The sequence below is a fragment of the Tursiops truncatus genome, chromosome 9 (genome assembly GCF_011762595.2).
Source record: "Tursiops truncatus isolate mTurTru1 chromosome 9, mTurTru1.mat.Y, whole genome shotgun sequence".
In the NCBI taxonomy this organism is placed as follows: domain Eukaryota; kingdom Metazoa; phylum Chordata; class Mammalia; order Artiodactyla; family Delphinidae; genus Tursiops; species Tursiops truncatus.
Window position 1 is genome coordinate 69,293,903 of NC_047042.1, and position 15,925 is coordinate 69,309,827.

Below are 15,925 nucleotides of genomic sequence, written 5' to 3' on the forward strand. Positions count from 1 at the left end.
ACAGAAATACAGATCAATGGAACAAGATAGAAAGCCCAGAGATAAACACATGCACATATGGTCACCTTATCTTTGATAAAGAAGGCAAGAATATACAATGAGGAAAAGACAGCCTCTTCAAAAAGTGGTGCTGGGAAAACTGGACAGCTACACGTAAGAGAATGAAATTAGAACTCTCCCTAACACCATACACAAAAATAAACTCAAAATGGATTAAACACCTAAATGTAAGGGAGACACTATAAAACTCTTAGAGGAAAACACAGCAGAACACTCTATGACATAAATCACAGCAAGATCCTTTTCGACCCACTTCCTAGAGAAATGGAAATAAAAACCAAAAAAATGGGATCTAAGAAACTTAAAAGCTTTTGCACAGCAAAGTAAGACATAAACAAGACGCAAAGACAACCCTCAGAATGGGAGAAAATATTTTCAAACAAAGCAACTGACAAAGGATTAACCTCCAAAATATACAAGCAGCTCATGCAGCTAAATATCAAAAAAAGACAACCCAATCCAAAAATGGGCAGAAGACCTAAGTAGACATTTCTTCAAAGAAGATATACAGACTGCCAACAAACACATGAAAGAATGCTCAACATCACTAATCATTAGAGAAATGCAAATCAAAACTACAATGAGGTATCACTTCACACCAGTAAGAATGGCCATCATTAAAAAATCTACAAACAACAAATGCTGGAGAGGGTGTGGAGAAAAGGGAACCCTCTTGCACTGTTGGTGGGAATGTAAACTGATACAGCCAGTATGGAAAACAGTATTGAGGTTCCTTAAAAAACTAAAAATAGGACTACCATATGACCCAGCAATCCCACTGCTGGGCATATACCCTGAGAAAACCATAATTCAGAAAGAGTCATGTACCACAATGTTCACTGCAACTCTATTTACAATAGTCAGCATGTGGAAGCAACCTAAGTGTCCATCAACATATGAATGGATGAAGAAGATGTGGCACATACATACAATGGAATATTACTCAGCCATAAAAAGATGAAATTGAGTTGTTTGTAGTGAGGTGGATGGACCCAGAGTCTGTCACAGAGAGTGAAGTAAGTCAGAAAGAGAAAAGCAAATACTGTAAGTTAACACATATATATGGAATCTAAAAAAAAAAAAAAAGGTTCTGATGAACGTAGGGACAGGACAGGAATAAAGACGCAGACGTAGAGAATGGACTTGAGGACACAGGGAGGGAGAAGAGTAAGCTGAGACGAAGCGAAGAGTAGCATTGACATATATACACTACCAAATGTAAAATAGATAGTGGGAAGCAGCCGCATAGCACAGGGAGATCAGCTGGGTGCTTTGTGACCACCTAGAGGGGTGGGATAGGGAGGGTGGGAGGGAGACGCAAGAGGGAGGAGATATGGGGATATATGTATAGGTATAGCTGATTCACTTTGTTATACAGCAGAAACTAAGACACCATTGTAAAGCAATTATACTCCAATAAAGATGTTAAAAAAATTCAATCATAAGAAGACAACCCAATTTAGATCAAAAAAGGATCTGAATAGATACTTCAGCAAAGGTAAGTGAATGACTAATACACACATTAAAGATGCTCAACATCATTAGTCATTAGAGACACGCAAATTAAAATCACAATTAGATACCACTCCACACCTATCTCAAGTAGATAAACTTTAAGAAACAGTTGACTGGAAGGTGAAATCTAGAAACTGTCTTAAAATTATCTTTGCTGACAGACTCATTGGAAAGCTTCTGTGTATCTCCAGTAGTACACACACCATGTTTAAGACCACTTGTATGAGAAAACAAGAATTTGGTGACTTACAAAATATCTGGTTTCAGGATTTGATGATTAGAAAGGTGTCAAGCATGAATGAGGCTGATTTGGAATTAAAAAAATGTCGGGCTGGGAAAGGAGCTAACAGGAAGGAGAGAAGAGAGGAAGAGGAATGAGAACTCTTGGTAGAGTTCTCATCCATCATCATCGTTCTGATAGTCCCTAGCACTGGCAAATAGAGTAAGATATCCTCAGGCAACACCCATGATTTTTTCTTTTTTAATCATCTGGTTGACTCCCACACAGGCTCCATGCCCTAGCCCACAATGACTAAAATGTACCATTCCCAGGCAAGTCTCCACATCTCCTCTTCAGACACTCACATCGACAAATCACTCTGCTGCAACTGGTGCAAAGCAGAGGACTGCACCAAGCAAAATTCACCTTCATTTTTGCCCTACATCACAACCTAATGTACCCAAATTACAGTATTTGTGACACTGTAATAATAATTATTGGTTTACGTGCCTTGCCTCTTCCGCCTCCCATTAGAGATTGTGCCTTCTTTAATGACGGAGACATTTTTTACTCATCTCAAGATCTTCAGCACCAGTACAGTACCTGATATACAGTACAGTCAATAAATGTTCAGAGAATGGAAGACTGATATAAACTACAGATATAAACTCTAGCCATATAGTTTGAATGTCTTTGTCTACAAAAGACCTTTTTTTAAAAAAAAACAAAAACATATTGTGGGAAGCAAATGTATTGTAAAACTAGTTTTTTTCTTTCTTAGGAGAGGCTCTAATCTGTAATTAAGAATCTGATATGTTATTATATAACTAATCACCTTTTACATAAAATCTTAGGAAAATGACTATATAAAAGAAATGTAATGAGGAAACCAATGGACTAGACAGAAGCTAGGTAACCTAATTCTGGCTAGTACCAGTGACTCTGGATATGTTTTCTGGCTTTCAGTTTCCTCATGTGTAAAGTGAAAAAATTAAAGAACAATCTCTAAGTACCCTTCAAATGTTAATATTCTAAGGATCTTTAATCCATGAGTGTTTCATTAATGAACAATAAGAAGGCAGGAGGCATGTCACATGCTGAGTATTCCTAATATTCTGGTTCTTCTTGCTAGAAAGCAAGTGAAATTATCCTGTCAATATTCATTCAGTACTTCAATTCCAGGAACAAAATTAAGTAAGTGCCCCACCATCTACTTCTGAAATCAGGAACTTGACCTTTCAATTCTAATAATTCAACTCTTGAAGCAAGCATTTAATCACATATCATAGGCACTGACATAATAAACAAACTGTAAGCTTACCTGCCAGGAAACTGCTCCCAAAATTGCTGTTGCAAGAAGACTAAAAAAAACTAACTGCTCTGAAATTAAGCAAAAGTGGCGCATCCCTTTGGATGCCATGATTCGATCTAGGTTATTGTTATCTACCCTGTGAGTAAAATATACTTTATGGCAGTCATTTAATTTGGAATGGAATCCCCAAAGAGTTAAAAGAAAAATAATATGGCAAATCATCCAGAATATTCCAAAAATGGAAAAGCCTGGTATTACAAAATACCAGAGATGAGTGTCTCTAAGTTTAAATGCTGAAAGAATGAAAAATGTAAGCTCAATCATCCCAGTGAAAACAACAGAAAGTCTTCTGCAAATTCTTCCACGGTACAAATAGGGTTTCCACCTTTCAGTCACTGAAAGTCCACTAAAATAAATGTCAAGGAAAGGATCAGTTATCAGGCAAATAAAAAAACATGCAAAAGCAACTGGATTTTGGGGAGTTTCCAATGCGGAGAAAAACAGCAAGACTGCAAAAATAACTAAGTTTGGAATAGCTAGAAAAGACTTCATTCTCAGGTCAATAATCAGCATGGCCAAAGCTACAACAAGTAAAATGACACTCAGAGACTTTTCCACCAACATAGTTGTGCTGGCAATGGCAAATCCAACAAGTTCCAGAAATTCAACTGTGGTTAGTAAGGTGGGTCGATGACAAACATAACCAGAAATTCTCTCCACCAAAGAGCATAGTATCCTTAATACTATGGAAGTTAGAAGCAAATATTTGGTTGATTCTTCTTTCACATCATTTTTAAAGGATGAATTATCAAGAAAACACAGGAGGCCAAGCAAGAATCCAAACCAAAGATTGGATAGACTTAAACTTGCTGCTTCCATTGAAAAATAATAATAGAGTATGCTGGCAATTCCAAGAACAAAAAGACCAAGAATAAAAATTACCAAAATTAAGGAATTTGCTGTTTTTTCCCATCTTACATAAAGACCTAAGCATATAGCAACCAGTAGATTAATTCTGGCTAAATAGCCAAGATAACGCACTGAAGAATGCATGTTCACTTCTCTGTTTACTTCTTCCAGTCTTGTCATTGCTAAATAGAGACAATGACTAAAGCAATAACGCAGTGATTTACACATTAATCTGTCAATCTGGGCTTTCTCCCCACGTTACAAAAATTAACTGCTTGTATTTCATCCAGCAAATCCAATGTTTCTGTAACTCCTACTTCAGCATTTTCTCTGGTGGAATTTGTTTGTAGTGATCTAAAAAGAAGAAAAAATATTTCGTTGTTAATTTTATGTAATTTGCCTTTCACATGTATCTTCCTTATACAAAATAATGAATAAGTGAGAAATAAAGTTTGTTCTGAAACCCAGCTTAAAATGTGACTTGTGTGTATCTTAATGGTAATTGTCTCTGGCTTAAAAACTCTGCAGTTTATCCAAACAAAAATGGAGATTTTTTTCTACTCATCCTATGCTAGGATTGTATGACTAAGTCACCATCAATGAAACTGTTTTTCCAGAGATGGTGAGGAATTCACATAATTCATTTTTACTCCAATATGTGGTTTTTCAACAACATGCAAAGATGAGATATTCAACTTAGCTTAGATGTAGCAGATGCGTCTGGCACAATGGAAAGCTACTCAATTCTTAAATGAAACAAGGGACCTCATCATTACCTCTAATTTGAAAAGCATCAGTATCCAATAATAGCAACCATTACTACCTGCCTAAAATCATCTACATCTTTTTACCAGTCACCTCTAAAATGCGATGAAATCTTAATCTAACAGTGTTTAACTAATAAACTTATTAGAAGTTTAACTGTATTAAAGTTACTCAGTCACTAAAGTTGATCCATAATTCTCCCTGTACTTTTTCCTCTACTAAATTACTTTGATTATCAAACCTACAATCTTTGTAGCAAACCAATTCTGGACCTTTCTAGTCAAAACTGTAAAGTTGGAATGCTGACCAATATTTATTGTAAGGTAAATTTTTAAAACTATAATTTTACTTTTAAAAAGTTACCACAATTATTTGTCAAAGAACCCAGATAATTATTTCAATCTTAAGTGCCCCTTCAAGTTGCACTTCAAACATGATGTAGTCAAAAAATGATTTAACTATCTACTACATAATTCTTCAAATTTTCTAGTATGCTATTTCAGAAGAAATGATCCATGCAATGGCTCAGGGTCACACTGAATATCCATAGAGAACTCAATCAATAAAAACTCAAAAAGTAACTAGTTTGTGATCAGCTTATTTATACTTTCTAATAGCAGGACACTAAAAGAAAGACCCAAGAGAAATATGAGATAACTTGGAATTAACTCTTAATTACCCATTTAGCTGGAAAAGAATGTCACCAGGTGACAGCTTTAGGGTCTCTGGGAGGTTCCAAGTATTATTACTAATTTACATGTTCAACATGTATATTTTTTACAGCTAAGTTTATTTAATTAACTAAGAATGCTAATTTTTCCTCAATTACATTTTCATTCAATCATTTCTTAAGAAACCACACACCACTAAAGAAAATATCTTCCTTGGTATATTTAGGTTTTATCTTTTTACTTAAGAAACTGATAGTATCTAGAGTACGTTGCATTTTTTTAAACATTACTTCTATGTGTTATATAATCATTCAACAAATATGTTGGAATATATGTCCTCAAAAGGTCGATGGTACAGTCTGGGCTCAGATGACTGAACACTGTTGGAGGAAAAAAATCACACACTAGACTAAATGGTTGCCACTCAACTCATGAGACATAGTTCTGTGTTTCTCTGGTCAACACACTCTCATTCTCTGTGATTATGCAAACCTCTTTTCCCTATCCTCAAATCTCTGACATCCACTTCCCACCAAATTCTCACCAGATGACTTTGCCTCCAATGAAGTCATCAGTAGGGAGCTTACCGGAGTTTCCAACACCACAAACTCACCTCTATCTACATTTCCTGATTCAAGAAAGGAAGGCTGTCCCTTCCCTATCTAAGGCTACATCTTTTAGCCACACATGTATCCCTTCCCCTCTGCCTCTTCCAGAACTTCACACTCTCTCCTCTCTCTTTAAACTCCAACTCTTCTCTTATCCATTGACACAACCATTTGCAAAGCTCTTTTTAAAAAATGACAGCAGGGCTTCCCTGGTGGTGCAGTGGTTGAGAGTCCGCCTGCCGATGCAGGGGACACGGCTTCGTGCCCCGGTCCGGGAAGATCCCACATGCCGCGGAGCGGCTGGGCCCGTGAGCCATGGCCGCTGAGCCTGCGCGTCTGGAGCCTGTGCTCCGCAACGGGAGAGGCCACAACAGTGAGAGGCCCGCGTACAGCAAAACAAAACAAAACAAAACAAATCAAAAAATGATACCAAAAAAAAAAAATACAGAAACAACAAACAAAACTAAACAATCCTCACTAATCCTCATCTCCTCTTCCAAGTTCAATCTTCGGTCCTCTTGACAGCCAATATTTGACTGCTTTACTTCTCATACCAACTAAACAGTGGTTTCCACCACACAACAAACTGCTCTGCCAAGTTCTAAAATAACCTGCGAATTCCTATATCCCATGGGTTCTTTTCACTCATTATCTTGCACATTCCTCAAACAACCTTTGACGTTTTTGATTCCTTTCACCTTCTGAAACCTGCCCTTCCTTTAGCTTCCAAAGACCAGACTCCAGATTTTCTTCCTAACTCACTGATCTCTCCTGTCTCCTTGCAGGGTTTTCATTCTGAATCTATCCTTTGGATGTTCAATCCCAAGCCTAGGCTCTTCTCTCACTATACACTTAAACACATATATATTAACCTACCTGACAGAAATAAAAGCACTAGCTCGGTTCTGCACTGAGGTAAAAGCTTAGAAAAAGGTAAAGGAAAACACGTAAATAATAAAGTACAGCACATTCATAGCATGGAATATATGCAGCCACCCTGTTATAGGCCAAAACCAACATGACAGAATATTATTTTTAAATAGCTAATTTACAAGTCTTTTCCCATTCTGACCTTCTTCAAAAGACAAACAGCCTGAATCAGAGTAAAACAACAAAGCACTGCAAACCTTTTCAGTGGGTCTGCCATCACTAATGATTCAGTAGGAAATTCCTTGAGAGGCAGATAAAAAAAGGAGCACAGAAGAGTCAATCTGAATACAAGAAAAGTTAACTAACAACTGCCAGGGTCTGTTTTATAAAATCCTATGTACTACTCTAAACCCTCTTCTCCTTCACCACCTGTATGTAATCGTCACCCAAGTCTTGTCCACTCTTTTTCCTGCACACCTCTTAAATGTATCTACTTCTTTTCATCCTCAAGGTCACAATCCCAGTTCTGGCCACCATCATCTCATGGTTGAATGTCTCCTTGCATCCACTCTTGCCCTTCTCCAAGAAGTATCTTTTTTTAAAGCCAAAATTTGTCACATCATTCTGTTACGTAAAAGCCCCCAGCGGCTTCCCATCACTCTAAGCAACAAAGTCTAAACTCCTTAAAATGCCTTATAACACTCTCCTCATTGGATATGCATAATTCTCCTGCCTCATCTCTTACCATTCTTCCTCTTGAACTTGTATTCTAGCCATACGGACCTTTCAATTCTGAACCATACTAATGCTATTCCCTCTCCAGGTGCACTGCTTTCCCTCCTCTTGGCCCCATCCCAGTCCTCACACCTGGCTCACTCCTATTCTTTACTCTTTACGCCTCAGCTTAAATGATCTTCTTAGGGAAATCACCTTGACTCATTTATATGATCCATGTACTTCTGTAACAGCAAAATATTGACCATCAACTGTTTAAAATCTGCATTCCCCATTAGATCAAAAGGTCTCTGAAAGTCTGTCTTCGATACTGTACACCAGTATTGAAGACAATACTGTTTAGCAGAAAGTACTTTCTGTTTAGCAGAAAGTTCGACACCAAGTAGGTATTCAACACGTACCTGTTGAAGAAATAAAGAGTGATGCAGAAATAACTATATTTAACAACAATGCCAATCAGTTATAGGGCACGTATTAATATACAAAGAGTAAACGAGTTGTCTAATTGGTTTGCTTCTCTCTCGGCCTTATGCCAGCCCTCACTTAATTCATCCAAATTCCTCCAAACCAACAAGTTCTCTTTCATGTCCTACTTCTAGGGAATCCAAGACACACTATATCACGTGCAACGTCTTTAGACTCAGAAACTATTTCCGTCCCATCTAGGGGAAGTGTCAAAAGCTGAAAGAACATACTGAGCACCCAGGGTCGGGGAATTCCAGTGCTTCGGTTCTATGAATTCATGATAATAACTCTTTGGACCCATCTCATACAAGGAGAATGGCACCTCGAATACTAAATCCCTCAGCAATAGGGCAGCAATAACAATTCTTCTTCCATTCTGCCTCCTCCTAGCAAGATGTGGGAGGCCCAAGAAGAAGCCTCGCTGTTGTCGACCATAACCCAGCTGAGTGGGGAACTGCTGGGGGATACGGAGAGGCGCCCCGCCTTCCATCCTCCACCCCACACCATCAACTTCTCTCCGGGCAGGTATCCCTACCTCCGCCCCGGGAGGCCGGCTGGGCGGAGCTTGGGGCCCGCACCACTCTGAGCCCTGGGCGGTGACTGTGCCCAGGTCTCACCGCCTCGCCAGTGACCCCCTCGCCCACCTACCTGACTCGGCCGCTGCTACCAACTCTCTCAACCCTCGGAGTCGGCGCTGGGGCCAGCACGGTAAAGGGAGGGCCCTTGCGGCTGAGCCTGCGACTCGGAGCGGGGAGGCGGGACTCCAGGGGAGTCGAGGGCCGGAGGCCGCACGCTCTAGCACAGGCCAGTCTCGTCGGAAACTTTCTCCGTTACTGGCCCGGTTACGGCCGCCATATTCCCGCCGCCGGATCCGCGACGGTACGGAACGCCGCCGGGGTCAAGCGGCACGACGCGCTTCCTCCCTGAGAGCCGGCCCAGGCCCTGCCCCCCTCCCCGCCCAAACCCTCCGAGCCGCCGCGGACCCAGGTGCGTTCGGCGCTGCGCGAGCGCAAACGGCCCCACCTGGGGCACAAGCTGCCGCCTTCCTGGACCTGGAATGGGCGGCGAACAGGAAGCTGGAAGACCACGAAGGATCAGGCCGACCGTGTCCATCAAGCCTCTAGGCCGCCACCTCGGGCTTGACCGAGACCGGGGCAAAGCGGCCGGGCCGGCCGGCCACACAAGAACAGTAGATACTGCAGGAGGCGTTGCTGCTCTTTAATACCTATCGCATAATATATGGCTTTGTGTCCACTGACCAGCTAAAAGCTCAAGCTCCTTAGGCTCGCCTTCAAAGCCCTTCTCGCCTCCTTTTCTAATTAAGACTTCCTTTCATAAACCGCCTGGGTCTTTACTCCGCCGACAACGCTAAGCTCCCCCAGTCCTGACCCAATTCCATTACCCCTCTCCCCCCGCCCCCCGTCCCTTACACGTTCACCGGCCCCGCATCCTGAGGGTCCTTCACATTCCAGGGCTAATTCTTCTTTGTATCTGAACGCACTGAATAAACATAAGGGGATATTCCTCGGCAGCGTTTCACAACAGCTGTGGAGCTGATGATTTTGGGGTTTGAATTCTGTTTTCTCCCCTTCCTATGTGCCACCTAGGTTTCTCCATCTAAGAAATGGTAACAAAACCTTCTTTGCAAAGGAAGGAAACCTTCCTTCTATGTTGTGAATATTCAGTAAAACATTTTTTTTTTCTGGCATCATAAGGTAGGCCCTCAAAAAGTATGAATTCCCCCTCCCTCTCCAAGAAGCCCTTCCTGCCTGCCAGCCTTCTGTCCCTACCATAATTTTCTACTGTTCATAGCACTTAGCGAGGTCAGTCTGTATGAACCCCAGTTCCCTCATATGTAAGTAGAATGCTAATAATACCTACCTTACAGGGTTGTTGTAGGGATTAAATAAGATGATGTATGTAAAAATTACCTTAGGGCTTCCCTGGTGGCGCAGTGGTTGAGAGTCCGCCTGCCGATGCAGGGGACACGGGTTCGTGCCCCGGTCCGGGAAGATCCCACATGCCGCGGAGCGGCTGGGCCCGTGAGCCATGGCCGCTGAGCCTGCGCGTCCGGAGCCTGTGCTCCGCAACGGGAGAGGCCACAACAGTGAGAGGCCCACGTACCACAAAAAATAAAATAAAAATTATCTTAAAACCTTTACATGGTTTATCTCCTTTGGGATAAAGCACAACAACAGACTATACAGCAGCTTGACCTCCAACTGAAACAGTAGGGAAGGGGGCAGGGCACAACCTTTAAAAGAATGACATAGCCGTAGGACATGACAAAAAGTGGTTAGAACCAACTAGGTCCAAGATGGCAGAAGATTTGACTTCCAGTGGACCTTGAGCCTCATTATACGCTCATTGTAATACATCAGCGGGCTAAATGACACACCCACAGGTGCCATGACAGTTCTGAGGTCAACCATAAAAGGTCAAAAAGTGGGCCGTGGCCCAACTCCTGGAAATCTCCACCCCTTCCCCAAAATGACTGGGATAATTCTGCCACTAATTAGCCTTTGAAATTACCCAGCCCATAAAAACTAACCACCCCATATTTTGGGGCCTCTCGCCTTCTGAGATGACCCACACTCTTTCTGTGGAGTGTGTTTCTCTCTAAGTAAATTCACTTCTTACCTATCACTTTGTCTCTCACTGAATTCTTTCTGCAAGGAAACATCAAGAACCTGAGCTTCTTTAAGTCCTGAGACCAGCTGTGTGATCTCAACTAAAAGACCGTGGGTTCAGGTCCCAATCTGGGTTCCGGCTGGGTTGAAGTCCCAATCTGAGTTGCTTGATTTCACCACCACACTCCCCCAACTCTGCACCCTAGCCTGCTTCCATTTCCTCAAATGCAGGGACATGTCCAGTTTTGCTCACCATTAAATAGGCCTACGTGGTGCCTGATATATAGTTGGTACTTAAATATTTGTTAAATGAAATAATAGAACAGAGTAGGTCCTCTCCTCCCACTTATTTTCTATTAGTGTCTTCTATATTCTTGTTCTATTTCCCCTAACAGAGTATGAATTTCTTCATTTTCATTTCATAGATGGTGAGGGGTTGGAGTGGACAGCACGTCTATAAGTGATGAAGCACCCTCAGACTCAGATTCCTCATTTGTAAATGAAAATTTTGTGTTTGATTCTCTCCAGACTCCTGTCTAACTCTAAATTCAATCAGTACCCAGCTCCCAAATCTGTAACTCTGTTTCTCTGGGGAACACAGCGTCACATTTCCAACTACCTGCTAGATGTTTCTACTTGAATATATTGTCCTCACTTCTAATTCAACTTGCCTTTAATGGATTCCCACCACCTGAACCCTGTTTCCATGTGTGGTGAATTCTCCCCTGTTGACTGAAAAAAATGCATAACCTAAAAGTTGAGAATTATGTTTTATCTGGCAGACAAAACAGAGGACTTAAGCCCAGGACACAGTCTCAGATTGCTCTGAGAGACTGCTCCAAAGAGGTAAGGGAGGAGCCTCGATATATAGGAGTTTTCACAACAAAGACCAAGTAATCGGAATTTCAAAAGATTAGTGTTAATTAAAGAAAACCAGACATCTCAAGTTAATGAATTTAACACTTTTCTATGTATGGGAAGATGCAATAGTCTGGGCTTACTGAAATCATTTCTTTGATATGTACATCAGCTACCTTGAGCCAGTATCCTGTGTTTTCCCATCCTGACTCTCCTCAGGTCTCACCTTCCGGGGGTGGGGAGGGACCTGTAATTTGATGGCTGCAACATTCTTTGTTTACTGACATGGCAGCCAACATTTTTCACTCACACCCCCCAACCTTACAAGTCTAGTAGCTGAAACTGAAATGCCAAGTATTTACTCAACCAATCATGAGCACCAGCTGGGAGCTATTGGCTCAAAAAAGCAGGCACAGAAAGCTATGCTCCCTGGGTAACTGCAGGAATGAAGCAAGGTAAGTTCCTGGGGCAGTAGATGGTGGCTGTGAAATGGTTAATGTGTGTGGAAGGCACAGAACAGGCAAGACTAAGAGAAAGTAACAGGGCTATTAAAGCCTATTTGCTAAAACAAATAATACTCACTATGTGTTATATCCCTACCATGTGACAAGATTGTATTACTTGCTTTATATAAATTGTTTTTAAACCTATCTTCAACACAGCAAAATCTGTGGATTAAGAAATAAGTCCTGAGGAAATTTGCCCAAGATGTCATAGTATTTAATGGTGGAAACCTATCTGGATATAAAGTCATTGGGCAGTAGTTGGAATAATGTATCCCTTACACAAATTAAGAAACTGCTGGAGTACCACTTCTCTTGTGGAGTTGAAAGATATCAATTAGCTAAGTCTTCCTTTTTAGTATGTAGTAAAGGTAATGATGGCTTACAAACTTAAATTATTTTATTGGCAATGAGAGAGAGGTGGGGATTGGATGTCACAGAGACATGGTGAGAACGGATCTGAGATTAAGATACAAGAAATCTAAATGGGTAGGAGTAAGCAAGCGGGGGGAGGGGGGGAAGTTACTTAGTATTGATCTAAGCTACATTTTATACAAACCAATTCAGACTTTTCTGAAGTATAAATTGAGCTATATCCTGATTCTGAGAATACATTAAGTAATAAACAATATAAAACAGACCTAGACCTTCTCCCCTCCCCCGAAAAAAAATTCATAAACTAAGTATCGGCAGTGAAGCTGTGTCATCTCGCTTGCATTCTATAAAGTAAAATGAATTCATCTGCAAATATTTATTGATCACCTGTTTGTGCAAGGCACTTTTCTCAGCTGAAGATACAGAATAGGATGGAAGAGGGCCTTGCCCATATGTATAGACAAACAAGGAAAAGGATAAACTTCAGATAGAGTGATGCAGAGACTACTTTAGATTATGTGGACTGGGGAGATCCTCCTGAGGAGGTGACATGCAAGCTAAGATCTGATTAGCAAAAATCAGCTAGCCATGCAAATCCAATATAAGAGGGAGAAATTCTAGGCAGAGGGACTAGCTGTTGCAAAGGTGAGCACAGGCTGGGTTCTCCCTTGCCCCACCCTCAGGGGGTTAACATTGGAGGTGAAGGAGAGAGTGTAGGAGGTTGAATTGGGAGCGGCAGGGAGGGGCATAATTTATATTTGGTACTTCCATGATGAGAGATACCCGTATTTAATTGCATCTAGATTGGTTATGAACAGTGTGCCATAATCACATGAACAGATTTCAATGATATGTATCACCAAATGCAGCAGTGCCAGAATATACTATTCTTCAATTTTAAAGTTTTTCTTGCTTCATATTAATGCAAATGTATTTCTTTTTTTCTTAAGTTACATTGTTAGCTCTGAAGAGCACAACAGACACCTATTCCTTACAGTACCTAGTCTAGTGTAATACTATAGTAATGAAGCCTCAAATGATGAATCAAGCAGGACTAAGGAGATGGTTTGTGACATTCTAACTCCCATTCTATAGCTCATTCCAATTGGCATCATTCTCCAGGCCACTGGGGTCCCTCCTACCTTGATAATACTTCTGGTCACACAAGATCCAGAGCTTTTCCTATCAAAATGTTATCTTAACTTTTAAATTCCCAGGTCTCTAATTTTCCACAGTAACCTGCACTCTGGTACTTTAATCTGTGCTAATATTTCAATGGGATTGAAAAACATAAAAGCTCCTTTTCACAGTCAAGCCATTAGACCCTCTTTCTGTCTCAGGTCTCTTTCCTAAGCATCTTTCTACTTGCAGGCAGGCTCATTTAGCCTGCTTACCTCTCTTCTTGCCAGCAATCATGCATCTACTTTACTTCTAGGCCTGGCTTTGCGAATGTTATCTCTTAGATTCCTAGTGAAAAGGCCTGTGGCGATTTAAAAACTATAATTGTTTCTGGATGACTTTATCTTTCCTACATACTTTAGCCTGTCTCAGCAAACTCTCTCCAAACAGGGGATATGTTACAGGACAAGAGTTTGAGGGAGAACTAAATTAATACTGGCCATGGCCATGTTTGTATTCTTTTTCCTTGGTAGAAGGCAATGGGAATAGCTAGAGTGGCATTAGTTAACTCTAGGAAAGATTTGTAGGTCTAGGGAATAAATGTAAATGACTTACATGTGGATTCCATAATAGCCTCATGTAGACTGTATCTGTGACAACAAGTCATATTCTTCTAGATATCTGATTCCCCCCACACCAGCTCAAAGGTATATGGAAAGAATGTTATTAGGAGATCACTGATTTACTTGGTTGTGTCTGCCTTCAATAGATAAGACATACAAGCAATAAAAATGCATGTACATTCTCCTGGCTATTCTCTGTAAAGAGGTGCAAATAGGCCCAGTGCCAGGAAATGCTACCAGGCATTGTTTTGTCTTTTGAGTAATGCTTCCTACTACTTTTATCGTTTACGTGGGTATTCCAATCCAACAATATTAACAAATTTATGTTTTACAATCTTATTGACAAATTAAGAAACAATCCTGCAGTCAACGCCTATGACCTAATTTTTTGTATTTTCCTGTAAGTTAAAAAACATAGGTACCATCTTTGGTACTACTGATGGGGCCAATCTTAGAAATTGTTAAAATCTATAGTGCAAAACAGTTATCAATATATTCAATTACTAAAGACAAGCAGTGACATGAATAACAAGTGCTTTATATTATTGCAAAAAGTGGAATAGCTTTCTATTAATTGAGCAAAGGTGTTCTGTTTAAAAATAAAATTCACAGTTGAACACTGCTTATGTAGACTCAAAGTTACCCCTCAGTAGTGCCATCTGTAACAAATTCTTATCTGAAAAATACATACTAAACTACCGAGCTCATTCTGAAACAAATTTGGGATAAAACATACAAACTTGAGTTTAAAATAAATTAAGAGATTCCAATTATTAAGGTTTGAATATCTCTAAGACAAAATAGGGTTTAGAAAACCTAATACTTCTCTCCTTTTATAACATTTAGAGGTCTTAATTTGTTAGCTATTGTAGCATGCTTGTTTATTGGGTATTATGTAATATAGGCCACCACTAATAATTTTGGGGAGCTTTGTGTTCAGTTGATCATGGACATGAATTTTTTATTGTGAACTATCATGCCAGTTACTGCAAATCAAGTTTTTGGAACGAATAAAATAACTATAATACAAACATTCTTTGTAATAAACGTTTGTATTATGTTTTTTGGGACTAGTAATTTAGAGGTATTTGTTTTTCACCTTTGCTGTCTAACAATTTCCAACACGAAGAAGGAGCCAGATCTTAAGTCTACATTCTACTTACCTAGTATGTGGACTCTTGAAGACGAATACCATTGCAGCACTGTGCTCAGAAAGTGTGGGAAAATGGAGCAAAAGCTCAATTCCATTTTTTCCTTGCTTTTAACAATCAGAATTTTCAGTTTGCACTTTTCTGGAGGGATGAACAATACATCCCTCTTATCTACAATGTGTTTGTGATTTGCTAAACAGTTTTTGTTGTGTTTTAAAATTCTTTTGTCTCCTGTTCTATTTAGGAAACAAATTAAGGAAGTTAAGCAGGAGCAAAGGTATAGGATCAGTAGGCAATCATTCCTAGATACAGATGTTAACTCCATGTAGAATGCTTGTTGTCTTCATTAGATCATAAGTTCCAATGAAAGCAGGGGACTGTGAACACACCAAGCCCTGCTGTTTCCCCAGCATATTGCACTTGGTAGAATTCAAATATCTGTTTAATGAATAAAGAACCCTTTCACATTATGAGAAAGCCATCTGCTGCCCTAAAATAACTGATATACTTAGGTAAATTATCTTCGATGTAATTAA

General features: G+C 40.2%; 1 protein-coding gene across 2 annotated transcripts in view; it reads right to left on the reverse strand.

The window, feature by feature from the left end:
- Positions 1-8,918, reverse strand: part of TMEM168 (transmembrane protein 168) — a 52,927-nt gene extending 44,009 nt beyond the window's left edge. The window contains exons 1-2 of one of the 2 annotated variants that reach the window (XM_019925195.3): positions 8,779-8,918; positions 3,117-4,370 (exon numbers count right to left, since the gene is read on the reverse strand). In XM_019925195.3, the coding sequence (XP_019780754.1) occupies positions 3,117-4,244 (1,128 nt within the window). In that variant the 5' untranslated portion in view covers positions 4,245-4,370; positions 8,779-8,918. The remainder of the gene's footprint in view (positions 1-3,116; positions 4,371-8,778) is intronic. The other variant, XM_019925225.3, reaches the window with a different exon arrangement.
- Between the last annotated feature and the right edge of the window lie 7,007 nt (positions 8,919-15,925).